The following is a 15,142-nucleotide window of genomic DNA, read 5'->3' as shown; positions in this document are numbered from 1 at the left end:
TAATTAAACAAACAAACAAATAAATAATAGCTCCTTTTAAAAAGTTCTTAATAGATTGAGAAATCTTGACATTAAGCTTCCTTTTCTGTCCTCCTCACTTTTTAATCATTGGACAACTTCCATGTGACTGACAGTCAAAATGCTTCATAACATCAACAATAAATGTTGACACAGGAAGCTTGGGTTTCCAGTTCAATTGAGGTAATCATAAGATGGTCTTTACCTGCAACAGTATCAACCAGACTTTCTTAAAAACAGAAATCCTTCCTATCTGTCTGTCTGTCTGTCTCCTCTTCATCATATCCCAGTAGGTACTTACATACCTCAGGCTGTTGGTATTGCTCTTCATCCACATGAGTGGAGATCCAGCAGACAGAAAAGCAGCACCCCTCCTGGGGATCCTAGGAAGAGTTACCCATTTATGGATGGCACTTTCAGTGAGGAAGACTGGGAGAAGCCCAGCAGGTATGTTGGGCCATTAAACATGGGAGAAGGGCAGGAGCAACTGTGCCTTTATGTTGGTCAGAAGATACTCTGAGTATTTTTATGATAGGAAAGTGGGCATAATTGTATTCAGCAAGAGTACCGTATGCTGCAGGGTCTTGGCTGGGAGGGGAAAAGACTATTTTGTTTGAAGTAGCTTTTAGAGAGCAGCTGCATCCACTAGGAAAAATCAGCTTCATTTAACACAAATAACTGTTAAGACTTACTGATGTATGATATTTACGTGAGGTGTGAATGAAATACCATCTTGCATATATGACTATTATAGGTTATATAAAATGTCAAAACTGTATATTTAAAAGCAGATGTTTAGGAGAAGGTTATGTACGATCTTTAGGGATACAGTAATTAATTGAAAGTGAAATTGACAATTAATGAAGAAACTAGGAATTCTCTTTGAATTATTAAACAAAAATCTGATTTTTAATATGGAAAGATCAGGTTTTTATGATTGCATAGGAATTGCTGGATATTGCATTCACTGCTCTATTCTCGTTCCAAATTGCTGCATCCATGGAACTCCCAACTAGACTTCTTTCCCTTCAAGTGCATGCTTTCAGATTCTCAGGAAGTTTCTGTATCTCTTCCTTCAGTTTTCTTGGCTAGAAGTTAGGACTGAAAGTGGTGGGGAGTGTGTGATTATCTTGTCCTTATGAATACCTAACAGAAGAATTTGTCTCCCCAAGAGTGATGTGTGATGAACCTCATGAGTGGAGCTGGTCTGCCACTACTGCAAGCTTCAGTGCTTGACAAATAATCTCTTCGCCACTGTATGGCAAAGTGGTTTTATTATGTCTTTCTATCTGTAATAAGTTAAAACACTGCCTGAATGTTTCTATCCCCATATAATGATGTGGATAGATAACCAGTTTAACAAGTGGTAAAGGAATTTGTCCTGAAAACATTCAGATCTATCTAGACTTACCAAGCGGAATCACAAGTGTTTTGAGGAAAGAATTGGACCTGCAAAGTGAAGAAAAGAGATTTCCATGACTGGCATTTTAATAGCAGGCCGTGGTTTGTTTTCTAATGTATTGTGGTTAGTTGAATTAGCTTTCTGTTTTTAATAAAATGCTATTAACATTTTGAATCCAGTGTTTGGCCTTTTGATTTTGCAGGCACTGGTTTAATTAGCTTGGGGATATCCTCTTAAAATAGAGCTCAACTAATTGGAGGGAAATAACCTTTTTAATTTGTGGCTTACATTTGATCTTTGAGCAGTGTTGATTAAAAGGTAATCTGTTTTTGCTGGCCAGATGTGGATGTTACTTGGGATGTGCACTAAGCCACATTCATTTGTTTGTGTAGTGAACTTGTGTGGTTTGGCATGAAGCATACAAAAGCCACATCCATGGGCACGTCCTGTGGCCATTTGCTTGTCTTTCAGCAAATGTCTTTCAGTGGGGATTGAGCAGGCAACCAGTATCTAAAACCTGCAGTGTCTGAAAACTGGTACTACTAAAAAGTAGTGCATTAGACTTAAAGTGAAGTGCATTAGACTTAATCCAAAAATAACAATAGCACAATTTCTTCTATTAGGACCAACTGAAAGGAAGCAAGTCTTTTGAGTTCACCAGAACTCTTCAGAATAGTTTTCTCAGTTCTTTATTACTAGAGTTATACTGAATAAAGGTATTCTGTTAACTGCTACCCTAATGGACCAACCATGGTTACCTGCAATTTGTTGCCAGCATTAGAACTGCACACCACCTGTCATGCCTGTATGCAAATGATGGATTCCTGCCCAGCTACGTGCTAAAGCACAAAGCAGTAGCAACTACATTTGGTTTTGTACAACAATCTTTTGCCTGGGATTTACTACCAAGACTGACCTTACCAGTCCCCCATTTTGCATACCAGGAACTAATACACTCTTAATGTGGCTTCCTTAATATGGTAGTTTGCTTCTTTCTCGGCACTGCAACCAACCGGAGAAAGATGCTCAGGGAAAATAAGATGGGAGAATAAAAAGGAAGGCAGACCAACAAAATGCACTGACTCACACACACACACACACCCTCAACTCAACATTCCCCGTGTTTGTGTCACAGTTCTTTGTAGTGTTGACCCATTAAAGCAATAATCATCTCCTTGGCATGAATTTCCAAAACCATTTCATATGACTTTGGTTCACCCTTAATCCCCATTTTCCTTTTAATGTGTGAAGGAGTGATGCCGAATCATCCAGTGCAGTGACTTTTCCATGTGCCTGGGAAGCCAGTGTCGCTGCTATGTGCCTAGTGTACTTTAAGCGCTAATAAATTAAAATGAACATGCAAAATATCAATTGTGGGTATATTTCCACAAACATAGTTGACAGCTCTGGTTTCACTCTTTGTGAGGACCAGTTCAGCCAATGTTGGGGGCAAAGGGAAGGCTTTATCCTCCCTTCTACGAAGCCCTCAAATGCAGTGTTGACTTTTCCCCATAGGAATGAAGTGCATCCATTCACTTATATGGAAGTTAAGTAAATATGAACAGAACTCAGACAGGGGCAAAACTTGATCCCGGTCCTGAGTGAGAATCAAGCCTCATTCTATCTTCAGCCCCGTCATAGGTTCAGTTGCTTGGTGACAATAGATTGATGAAACATTGGACTAGCTTTCAGAATGCTGGTTTCCAACAAGGGGGAACGTGGTGAATGGCTGACAGCCAAGCATAAATCTCTCTGTGCCAAGAGAGATGTTTTCCTACATCATGTCAGAGGAAAGGGCGATTGAACAAGTTTAAAGGAGATGTGTATCGAAAGCATAGTTCTCAACCCATGAAAAACCAGAGATTATAAATTGAAGGAAAAATAAGTCTTGTGTGTATTATCATGTATGGTGTTCAATTGCTGGTTCAGTCTAGGGAAAATCATTTTATATACATCTTTTTACATTTACTCCCACAGAGACCTGATGTATTTATCATTTTCTCACCACGTCTGTTACCCTCTGTGTTTTTCTCTCTTTTCTCAGGTGTTCTGTGTCTCAGATCTGAACTCTGTCCCATCCGCCTTTGTACTAACAGTCTCTGAGGCTCCTGGTTTACCCATAATGCATCCTTTTTTTTCTTTTCTCTATTTCACCAAAACGTCTTCCTAAACCTACAATCTTCCTACAGGCACTTTTTTATTTACCCTTTTGAACTTGACATATACTACACCAGTTTAATTCTTCCTTTTGAAGGACTTTTGCTCTCTTAGTAAAAGTGCATGGAGGTTTTGTATTTGGACTCTCTTGCCTGAAAAAGTTCATATTGTTTGCTTTTATATATGAAGACTCTGCCCAGTCTCTGCTTTTACTGGCGAGCCACTTGCTGTAGCCTTGCGGATTCCATCCTGCTGCAGAAGAGTGCTGACAATCTTTGGTTCCTACGTTACAACAGATACCCCAACCGCCAAAACGGCCTTGAGACCGCACATGAGGATAATTTTTGGCGTGTTTTTGGAGAAGCTTTGGAAGACTTGGAAACATGTGGCCAGTCTGAACTTTTGAGGGAGATTGAGGTAAATTTAACATTTGAAAGCTCAAATGCACTGGCCACTTCTAGTAAGTTACTTCCCTCCTAGTATGTTTTGAGCTGAATCTCTCAAGTTGGGAATGGGACAGGAACCAATGTCAGGGTGAAAGGGCTTTCACATTTTGTCCTTCCTTTGAACAGTTATGAGTGTTGAGGCTGCCCTTCCTGCCTATTGGATCCCAGCTAGCTCTTGGGTAAGCAGACTTACTCAGGGGTAGAGAGCAGTTCCACAGTTTCCCCTTGATCACAGCCTTTGCCCCATGCTGTTGCCAGGAGGCCTCTGATACTCAGGGGACACAGGGACCTGCAGCAGGAAGGGGAAGGTGGCAAAGACCTGTCGCATAACAGCTTGAGGTCCATTACCTCCAAGCCAACATATCATTTTCCTTTGGAGGGAAGACCTACATACAAGCTGAGCAGACAGTACCAGGGGTGCAAAAACAAGCCCACTGGCAAATCAGACACACTGCTCTCAAGTCAGCCTCTATCCACTAAACCTAAACTTCCAGGAGTTGGCATTCCTTGCATGCCCATGATTTTAGACACAAACCAGTTTGAGCCTCTTGCAGGCGAAAGGATAATTCTTGCCAGCCAGGTGCTTGAGCCACGCTGATGGGCATGGTGCCATATGCTTGCTGTCTGTTGGCTCAGCTCTTACAAGTGCACTTCAAGTGCCATTCCTGCCCCCCCCCCCAAACATCCAGGAGCTGTTTTTATTCCCGCTGGGGAAACGATGCAGGTACCATTAAGTTTTCCGCACAAGAGTGAAAGCAGCTTGGATGTGACTTTTTTCCAGTAAAAAGGCAAGAGGGGAGGAAAAGGAGAGGGTCTCCCTCTCCTCTCAGCTCCTTCTCCTGGAACAAATGATCCCACAGGCTGCAAGAAAGTATGTGTCATTTTTTAAAAAGAAAGATGCAGTCAAGCCACATGCAGGCTGCTTATCTACCCGGGTCCAAGTTTGCGTCAGCAATTGCAAGGCACAATTTGTAGTCAATTGGTGTATTGGCAGTAGTGTTGTTTCTGACCTTCTCTCTTGGTCTTTCCAATGGCTTGGGAGGGATGCAATATTCATCAGCCTTTAAGCACACTGAGTATTAAGTGGGAGGAGAAGCCTGTTGAAGCCTCCTTCTAAAGCTGTCTTCACAAGGGTCATTTTGTTGTTCTGACTTTCTTTTGTTTCTCCTGCAGGCATCCATCATGACTGGGAGTGTCCATAATCTGGGTCTTGATGGGGGCAAGTTGCTCATGAACTCTGTTAACCAGTCAGGACTGAGCCCATCAAGGAAAGGGAACTCTAAGAGCTCAGGTGAAGGACAGGGCCACAGCAATGTCACTCCCACCAAGAAAAATGAGAGGAATTTGGAACTCAAGATGATGAAGGAAGAGATTCAGGAAATCATGTCTCCCACTCCTCTTGAACTGCACAAGGTCTGGGTCAAGAAATGATTCTATTACAGGCTGTAGTAATTTCTCATGGGAGAGCGGTGTTTATTAGGGGTGTGCGCTTTGGATTTCCAATTTGGGTAAAATACCTGAATCAGACCTGATCTGTAAAGATTCAGGATTCCTGAATTGGAGCCAGCATACTGGCTCCGATTCAGAAATCCTGAATCAAAGCTTCCCAAAGCATTCGGTTTGCTTTGGGAAGCTTTGGGGCCCGAGTTTAAAGGACCCTTTCCCAGCCTCTTGCAAGCGGCAAGTCGCTTTAAACTTTGCTGTCAGGTGGGGGGGATCCCCCGCCTGACAGCTGAAGTTTAAAGAGCCCCTTTCCTGCTGCTTGCTGGGGGTTGGGACGTTTAAAGGGCCCTGCCTCTTGCAAGCAGCAAGTTGCTTTAAACTTTGCTGTCAGGTGGGGGGGATCCCCCGCCTGACAGCTGAAGTTTAAAGAGCCCCTTTCCTGCTGCTTGCAAGAGGCAGGGCCCTTTAAACGTCCCAACCCCCAGCCCCCCACCCATCCCCACTTACCTTGGCCCTGCCGCTGCAGCTGCAGAGGTGGCGGGGCGGCAGCAGCAGCTTCAACCTTCCCCACGGCCCTGCAGGGCCACATGCCACTGGATCAGGCCTTCCCGGCCACCCTGTGGGCCACTGTGGGATCCAGCAGAGGAGGCAGAGAAGGCCCTTCCTGCCACCCAGCTGGCCGCTAAGGGGGTGGAGTAGGCGGCATGGGCCCCGCAGGAGCCGGCTCCGTGCTTCCTCGCCACCCAGCTGGCTGCTGTGGTGGCGGCGGAGGAGGAAGCATGGGCCCCACAGGAGCCGGCTCCGTGCTTCCCCACCACCCAGTGGATTGGCCTTCCCTCTCCCTGGCTGTCAGGTAAGTGTGTGTGTGTGTGGGGGGGTTTGCCCCAGAGGGGGTGGGGGGGTTTGCTCCCCCTCACTTCAGTCTGCTCCAAATCTTTATGGAGCATACCGAAACGAGCTAAGTACCAGAATAATTCTGGATTTTTGGGGGGGTGCACATCCCTAGTGTTTATATAAAATTTAATTTATTCTCAGATGGCTATCGACAACTGCTTGCTGAGATACTTGGGATAGATACAGGATGTTAGGGCATGAAGAATTCCACATACATCAGGAGCAGCTGCTGTCCTCCAGTGGGGGACTGTGCTACTTCCCACCAGTTGTTTACAGTACACAACACACACACACACACACACACACACACCCTAGCAAGCAAGGATCTGCTTGCACACAAATAGAGTTTCCACGAGCCATCCCTGGCTCCTGAACATAATGTTCTACTTAGGGCTTCCTTTCACATATATTAAAAACACAACATTAAGCAGGAAAGGAAGAGAGAGAAAGGATTGTGTGACAGATAATAAAAGTGAGCTAAGCCCCAGTGAGCTCAGTGAAATGTTCATCTTCATTAGTTCCCTTCAGGATGGCAAATGAGAGAAACGCCCCATTTACATTTTGAGGAATAGAGGAAAGGAACTCAAAAATGCCTAATGCAACAGAGGAGCTAGAAACCCATCTAGGAATCCAGATTTTGTTGCTTTAACCCTTCACTAAACAGAAAAAAACATAGCAAGCGCTCTCTTGCGGTAGAAGAGCACTTGCTATGGAATCAAGTCAAGCAAAAAGGTTACAGTGAGCAATTCTCCTACAGGGGCTTCTACTTCTTCCTGAAGCTCCAAAGTTTCAGCTATTGGCCAAGATTAACAGCATCATTCCACCTGCTTCCCTGCTCTCACATGAGAACAAAATGAGGCAGTTGAAGTGCCCGGCTCCTCAGACCTCCAGAACAACACCAAGCCCAAAGAACTTTGTACCTCTTTGTACCCCTTTCTCAGCAATACTGTCCATAGTCCATATAAGATGGATGGCACATCTAATAATCTAGAAATAAGAATTCCGCAGATGATATGTGACTCCACACAATACCTTTTGTTGTTAACCAATTTCAGTTTATTTGCTGGAGTGGATTGAGAAGGAAAGCACAGAATCACAGGCACAGGTGCCTTCCTGGTATGTTATGTAGGTATGTTATCTGTTAAGTTACATCAGAAAATTGATTAAATACAAATATAAAGGTGACACAGTTCAGGAATACCTAAATCACTACTAAGAGTAGAGGTATGTAATCCTTTAACCCACATACATAGGAATGTTTACTATGGCCGTAGCCTCTCCGACAAAACTTTTCAAGGTTGAAAGAACTTCATAAGAACATGAGAAGTGCTGGATCAGACCAGTGGTCCATCTAGCCCAACATTCACACAGCAGCCAACCAGTTGCCTCTATATATGGTGGTTTGCTTTACTCACCATAGCTAGTAGCTATTGATGGACTTATCTTCCATGGATCTGTTTAAACCCCTTTTAAAGCTATCTATGCTTGTGGCCATCATTACGTCCATAGACAGTGAATTCCATAATTTAATGATTCATAGATTAAAGAAGTATTTCCTTTTGTCTGGCCTCTATCAATTGCCCATCAACTTAATTGAGTGCCCCCAAGTTCTAGTATTATGGGAGTCTAGTTCAAAACAACCCCTCCATTATGTGTGCAACAGAGGATTTGCTCTGGAATGATCTGTGATAGTCTGTTTAAGATTAGAGATCTACTTTCACAACTTTTTTTAAAAAAAAGTTAAAATCAATTGTAAACTTAATTTTTCACAATTTTGAAGAATTGGATTTTTTTTTTGGTATGTGCACAAGTAACTAGGGATCCATGCTCATGGACATAAGCTTTGCTATGAATTATCCATGTTCATTATTGAATACATGCCTTAATGTCTGGTTACCATATTAACTTTAAATTTTTATCTCATTATCATTGCCTAGTACATATGAATGTCTCCCCAGTTAGTGATATTTGTTGTTAACCTTTAGGGGACCTATTCAAGTTCAAACTTTTTGCCAGAAAGAACAGCTGTGAGAACACATTAATACAGAACAACTGCCACGTGATTCCCCAAAAAGGAAAGGAAAACAGTCTTGGGATCACTTTTACTGTGTTAATAGGGCATAGGGAAGCTGAGCATGGCATTCTTAAAAGAACTGTATAGGTTTCCCCCAGTCCAAATCTGACACTTTATACACAATGCCACACAAGTTTTTCATGAAATTACTATTTTGCCCCAAGTTAATGAAATTCATAACGAGCCCCTTAGCAGAATCTCATTGTTCATCTTCAACCTTCCACATATTTGCCCCTTTATTTCTGTTGGCTTCAACAAGCTGTACTTGCCTTTTTCTTGTAGATGACTCTCTACAAGGATCCAGAGACTGAAGACTTCGGATTCAGTGTCTCAGATGGCTTGCTAGAAAAAGGTGTCTATGTTAACATGATCCGTCCAGAAGGGCCAGCAGACCAGTGTGGCCTCAAGCCCTATGACAGAGTCCTTCAGGTAATCAGTACAAGGGATGGGAAGAGTTTACAGTAACTGAAATGGATTTCTTTTTTGACAAGGTATAGTATTGTGCATTACTTATCAACAATTTCAGGATAAGCCTTCTTTGATTATCCCACTGACAGGGTTTAAGGGTATGGGAGAAAGTGTAAGACCCTACACTGACACATACATACACACACTTTGGTCTCTGTATGGCTGATAACTTCAACAGGAGCTGCTAAAGCATAGTGGTTAAGTCACTGGGCTCTGAGCCAGCACTCTGCTGGTTCAACTTGTATTGTGCAGATAATAACAACACTGACTTCATTCACTGCTCTGAGTGTGGCAGTAATCTGTCCAGAAGGGTGGTATATAAGCACAATTTGGCACCCATTCTCAAGGCAGCCATTAAAAATCCACAGGCAGAAAATCCAATCCTCCTGCTCTTCTATAGCAATATTTTCATTATATTAGTTAGAAATCTTGACATCCCCTTTTGATTCCTCCTTGGCTTCTTTTGGCATTTACAGAACTTTATTGGCTGTGTCACAATAAACTCTAACACATGTAGGGTCTGCAACTGAATATCTGGCAACAATGCTGGGAACCTTGTTTGTCCTTGTTATGGTTTATAGCCAACTGACCTGCTGTGCACTTGTTCTTTCTCAGCCTCAAATGAAAGACCAGCGAAAAAGAAACGAAACAAAAAAATTTAGGCTCTCAGCCACATTTCTGCTGAATGCCAGCAATGTCACAACCTGTGCAAGTATCAAAATGTTCCTCTTGAATAAATACAAAATCCTAGGAGAAACCAAGATTGAAGAGTATCTGGGATACTTGTAAGAACAGTGTTAGAAAAGCTAAAGCGCAGTATGAGCTTAGGCTAGCAAAAGATACTAAACACAACAAAAAAGGATTCTTTGCTTATGTTTGGAGCAGGTAAAAAAAACAAGGAAGTGGTAGGCCCATTGTGAGCAGAAGAAAGTGGAATTTTAACAGGTGATAAAGAAAGGGCAGGACTGCTCAGTTCCTACTTTGCCTCAGTCTTGTCTTGCAAGGGGAACTGTGCTCATCCTAGCAAAAAGAGAACACATGATGAAGGAAGGGAATATCATAACTAATTTGGATGCTATATATTTGTTAATGCAGTCCACAATTGCATTTGCCTTTTTAGCTACTGCATCACACAGATAACTCATGTTCAGTGTATGATCTACCAGGACTCCCAGATCCTTTTTGCACATACTACTGCCAAAACAAGTCTCCCAATCCTATAATTGTCTTTGATCTTTCCCACCTAAATGCAGAACTTTACATTTCTCTCTGTTGAAATTCATTTTGTTAGTTTTAGTTCAGTTTTCCAGCCTGTCAAGATCATCTTGAATCTTGATTCTATCTTCTACTGTATTTGCAACCTCTCCTAGTATTATCTACAAATTTAATGAGCACCCGCTCTGTTCCTTCATCCAAGTCATTTATAAATATGTTGAACAATAAAGGGCCCAGGGCAGATCCTTGAGGCACTCCATTTGTCACTTCTCTCCAAGAGGATGAGGAACCATTTACAAGCACTCTTTGGGTGTGATCTGTCAACCAGTTACAAATCCACCTAACAGTAGTAGGATCCAAGCAACATTTTTCCAACTTGTCAACCAGAATATCATGTGGAACCTTATAAAAAGCCTTAACTGAAATCAAGATAAACTCTGTTCAGAACATTCCCCTGATCTAACCAAAGTAGCAAATCTCAAAAAAGGAGGTAAAGTTAGTCTGAAATGACTTGTTCTTGAGGAACCCGTGCTGGCTGTTAGTAATCAAAGCCATCTTTTCTAAAACCTTTCCAAGCATCAATGAGCCAAGCTACAAGTGACGCCTTACACAGGTTGGACACTTGTCAGCTTCCCTCAAGTTTTGATGGGAAATGTAGGCATCCTGGTTTTACAGCTTGGCTCTCCATTACAGCTGCAAGACCAGGATGCCTACATTTCCCATTAAAACTTGAGGGAAGCTGACAAATGTCCAACCTGTGTCAGGCGTCACTTGTAGCTTGGCTCAATGTCACGCTGATGGGTTGGTAATTATCTGGATCCTCCTTTTTCCCCTTCTTCAAGCGAGGAACAACATTTGCCCACCAGTCTTCTGGCACCAAACCTGTTCTCCAAGAATTCTCACAGATGATAGATGCTGTCAGTCTATGGAGTTCAAGTTACTTTGATTTCATCTCCCACCCCTTGCAGCAAGAAATCCAAATCTCTTGAGTCAAAAGTTTTTATTGGAAGAGTATATATTCAAGGTACAAGTGTCCATAGATATTCCAAAGGCTGTATGAGCTTCTGGCTGAACACAAGGCCTTTGTTGAGAATGACGTGTTAGTTTCTTGCAACAGTATATCAAACCCTCCTTTCCATCCCCCCCCCCCCCCCTTGTATGCCCAGTTAGTATAGACAAGCTGGGGAATGTGAAAGTTATTGCTCCAAGGTCTCTGCGAGCTTCTTCAGATAAGGCTGTCCTGGGAACCACATCTGTTCCTGGGAACCTGCACACAAAACAACACTGGAAAATTACAGCAGAACAGTAGTGAGAAAGCAAGATGGCAGCGCTGTGGGTAACAGACCTGACAGATGCTCTGAAATTACATCAGCAAATTCCTTTAGTGCGCTAGGATGCAATTCATCTGGCTCTGAAGACTTGATTTCATTTTAAGAAATCAGGAGTTTACGTACCATCCCATGCCTATCCTAGTCTGCAACTCTCTTCAAACAAAAATATAGCATCCAAATTAGTCGAAGTGATGGTGTTGCTTTACTCTGCTCTAGTTAGACCTCACTTGCAATACTGTGTTCAGTTTGGGGCACCATACAAGCTGGAACATGTCCAAAGGACCACAACAGAGATGCTGAGGGTCCGGAGGCCGGATCTTGTGAGGAAATGATGAAGGAGCTGGGTATGTTTAGCTGGAGAGGAGGCAACTGAGAGGTGATATGAATGACCTCTTCAAGTGTTTGAAGGGCTGTCGCACAGAGGATGGAGCGGAGTTGTTTCCTGTTGCCCCAGAGGGTCATAGCAGACACAATGAGTTAAAGTTAAAGCAAAAGAGTTTTTAGCTAAACATTAGGAAGAACTTCCTGACAAAATGGTTCATCAGTGGAACAGGTTTCCTTGGGAGGTGACTGGGGGGCTCTCCTTCCTTGGGGGTATTTAAGAAGAGGCTAGATGAGCACCTGACAGCAGTGATGATTCTGTGACTCAATAGGAATGTATGCAGATCTGGAGAGGGAGGGTGGGAAGGGATGAGCCAGTGCTCAAGGCCCTTTCTTACAAGCCCAGGGTAATGCTTATTGCCACTTCAGGGTCAGGAAGGAATTTTCCTCACGGCCAGATTGGCCAAGGATCCTGGAAATTTTTTGCTTTATTCTAGAGAAAGAGCAGGGGTCAGTGGGGGGTGAGGGGGGGAGGTAGCTGTTAATCCTCTACATTGTACAGAGGTTTGGACTAGATGACCCTTGGGATTCCTTCCAGCTCTATGTTTCTATATTTCTATGATTGTATTTATTTGTATGGTGCCATTTAATAGGATCCAGTATTGCTGGCTATAACACAGGGTATATTTTGTCTTGCTTTCCAAGACAGTAAAGGAAAATGGCACCATTGTTTAGTTGGTTCCAGCTGACACTCTCTACAGAACTCTTTTTCCCATCCCTTCAGGTCAATCGCATCCGAACAAGAGACTTTGATTGCTGTTTAGCTGTTCCCCTGATATCCGAGGCAGGAGACAAACTGGACCTAGTTATCAGCCGAAACCCCCTTGCCTTTGCTGCCAATGCCCAGTTAGATGACCATGGAAATTTATCTGGCCAGTCATCTGTTGGTGTGGAAGTCAAGGCCAACATGCAGACGCTCTGAATAGTAGCCTTGTTATCAGCTGTCCTTGAGATTCTGCAAAGGACCTGCTGGGTATCTCTCGCCTTTTTTTCCAGTTTTCTGTTTTTCTTTTGCACTGGTTTTTGTGGTTACTCTTTGTAGCATAACTTGCTAGTGGGTCTCCAGTTAGCCATGTCTTGAAGCCTATCAGGCTTGGCCTTGATGTGCCAATGAAGAACTTTTGCCTTGGGCTAATGCAAATGATGGAATGCTCTGCTGGCCACAGAAAGCAGCATCCAGTGTATCTCATCTGTGGGAGAACATCTTTCTCCAGTCCATCACCCATGGTATGCCTGAGCTTCTCCATTGCATGAGCTAATAGGAAATGGGCCATCTCTTTGCCCCAATCTGAAGGGCTTGGACACATGGTGCTATTTTTTGTTGGTCGCTTTGTTAAATTATGTAAAGTTTTAAAATAACCCCCTTGTTTCTGTGAAAGACGCCCCCCCCCCCGCACTATCCCCATGGCCTTTTCTCAAACAATGGCAAGAACCTTGAATCCCTTCCCCAATTCACTCTCACTTTCTCACTGTACCCCACTGAATTTTCCTTAAAACCAAGAGCAGATTTCACTTGCAAGTTTTTCTAAACATGAGCCCATTGTCAGAGTTAAAATCTCTTCCTCAACCACTCACACTTGATCTTAGGGACACAGCTGAAGCACTTTGCCCGCTACTGGACTTAAGACAGAGTTTATTTATTGCATTTTTAGATGGCACTTAATATAAAACACAACATGCAGGTGAATAGCTGTCCTAGACCACCAATCTTCTTGTTGCACGCACAGGGTACCAGTGAGTTCTTTTCTCACTGAATCCCTGTCCTGTTCTTTATGAATAGAACAGCTACTGTTCTTTGCCCTTGATTTTGTTTGTGTGTGTCCCGGGGGTGTTGGTGGTGGTGGTAAGCCTTGTATCCCCTTGTCACCGTTGGCATGAGACATCCTCTGCTAGATTGATATTGTGTCTCCCAGTGCACCCTCTGTGGGTCGTCTTAGTGCAAGTACAAGTGTGTACGTTTGTATCACATGATGATGAGGTCTGACACTCTGTTGTAGCCATTCCTAGCAGCAGCCCTAAGTTTTCAATAGTTACCTTCTCCATGGCTTGTAAACATGATGCATTTGTGATCCTCTGCCCTGTACCCGGCATCTTCCTCCTCCAACCAAATACCTGCCATGTAGTGATAAATAGGTGTGATACTCATATTGTTTAGGTGACCTGCTTGCAGCAAAACAGTTGAAATGCAACCAAGGCCATGATCTCTTCCTTGTATGTCTTGCTTCATGGCAAACAAATTGCTGGGTCTTGCAAATCTCTCTCTGGCCAGTACAGTTGCCTGTGCCAGAGTTTCTGGAATAGCACTTTATTGTGGTGATTTCTGATGGACCCTGCTTGGGAATTTGAGTAAGTCCTTGATCTGAGGAACTGGCCTCTGTTCCTTTGTATCCTCTATGATGTTTTCTTCTTCTTTTTTTGTACCATCTGATGCATATTAAGGAGCCCTGTTTTGATACAAGTTGGAAGCCTTCTCTGTTAGATCATGGCTAGGCCAGGAGTAGTTCCCAAGCCAGGCTATGACTGTGTCTACTTTTTTTGCTCTTCCACTTCCTGGGCCATTATAAAGTATCTGTGATCCCTTAAGATGTGCATGGAGTCCCAACGGGCTGTTTCTAGATGTAGCCATTCTCTCTTTGCAAAGTATGCAATAGTCCATACCATTGCTGCCATAACCTAGATAACGTGCCATAAAAAGAAAACTGCAGAGCATCAACAGTTGAGCAGAAAAGGGGGTTTTATATGCAATATTCTCAAAATGGCAGAAGCTCAAATGTGGCTTCAAATAGGTTTTTAATGAAGACTTTTAATAAGGCTTTAAAAAAAAACAATTGGTCCTTGTATCCCTTCCTATGCATTTTGAATGATATGAAAATGAAATGCATTACTTAAATGTGTATTTTTATCTATATATTAGAGTGTATTCCTTGTAAAGTATTTTTATATGCTAATTTTCTTATGTATCTATGAAAGCACAATATTCAAAGAATATTTTAGTCCAGTTTTGGACCTATTTGTAAATCTATGTATTTAAATGGTATTGCAATTCCTTTGATTTTTTTAATTAAATAAAAATAAATGAAACAAGTGTCTTGTGTTCTGCAAAAAGCTAGAATCTAAATTATGTGTCTGCATGGTATACCTCTGCTTGCTTTCAGATCTCTGCTGGCTAAGGCCAAATTCTTCTCTGCCTGTAAAATATACTAGGATCTAGCTTTGACACCACAGGATGAAAATGGTTACTGATTAATAATCTAGCCAAAGAAAGCATGCTTAAGTACCGTTGATTTTAATGGGCCTGGGAAGCCAGTCCATC

The 15,142-nt window shown here is 42.7% G+C and overlaps 1 protein-coding gene across 1 annotated transcript in view; it reads left to right on the top strand.

The window, feature by feature from the left end:
• GRIP2 (glutamate receptor interacting protein 2) overlaps positions 1-14,817 on the top strand; it is a 150,405-nt gene extending 135,588 nt beyond the window's left edge. Inside the window, exons 22-26 of the mRNA XM_054976398.1 lie at positions 312-465; positions 3,874-3,994; positions 5,197-5,436; positions 8,717-8,863; positions 12,554-14,817. Coding sequence (XP_054832373.1) covers positions 312-465; positions 3,874-3,994; positions 5,197-5,436; positions 8,717-8,863; positions 12,554-12,751 — 860 coding nt within the window. The 3' untranslated portion in view covers positions 12,752-14,817. The remainder of the gene's footprint in view (positions 1-311; positions 466-3,873; positions 3,995-5,196; positions 5,437-8,716; positions 8,864-12,553) is intronic.
• The last annotated feature ends 325 nt before the right edge of the window (positions 14,818-15,142 follow it).

Source organism: Eublepharis macularius, chromosome 4, assembly GCF_028583425.1.
Source record: "Eublepharis macularius isolate TG4126 chromosome 4, MPM_Emac_v1.0, whole genome shotgun sequence".
Taxonomy (NCBI): domain Eukaryota; kingdom Metazoa; phylum Chordata; class Lepidosauria; order Squamata; family Eublepharidae; genus Eublepharis; species Eublepharis macularius.
This window is presented reverse-complemented; position numbering and strand designations above follow the sequence as displayed.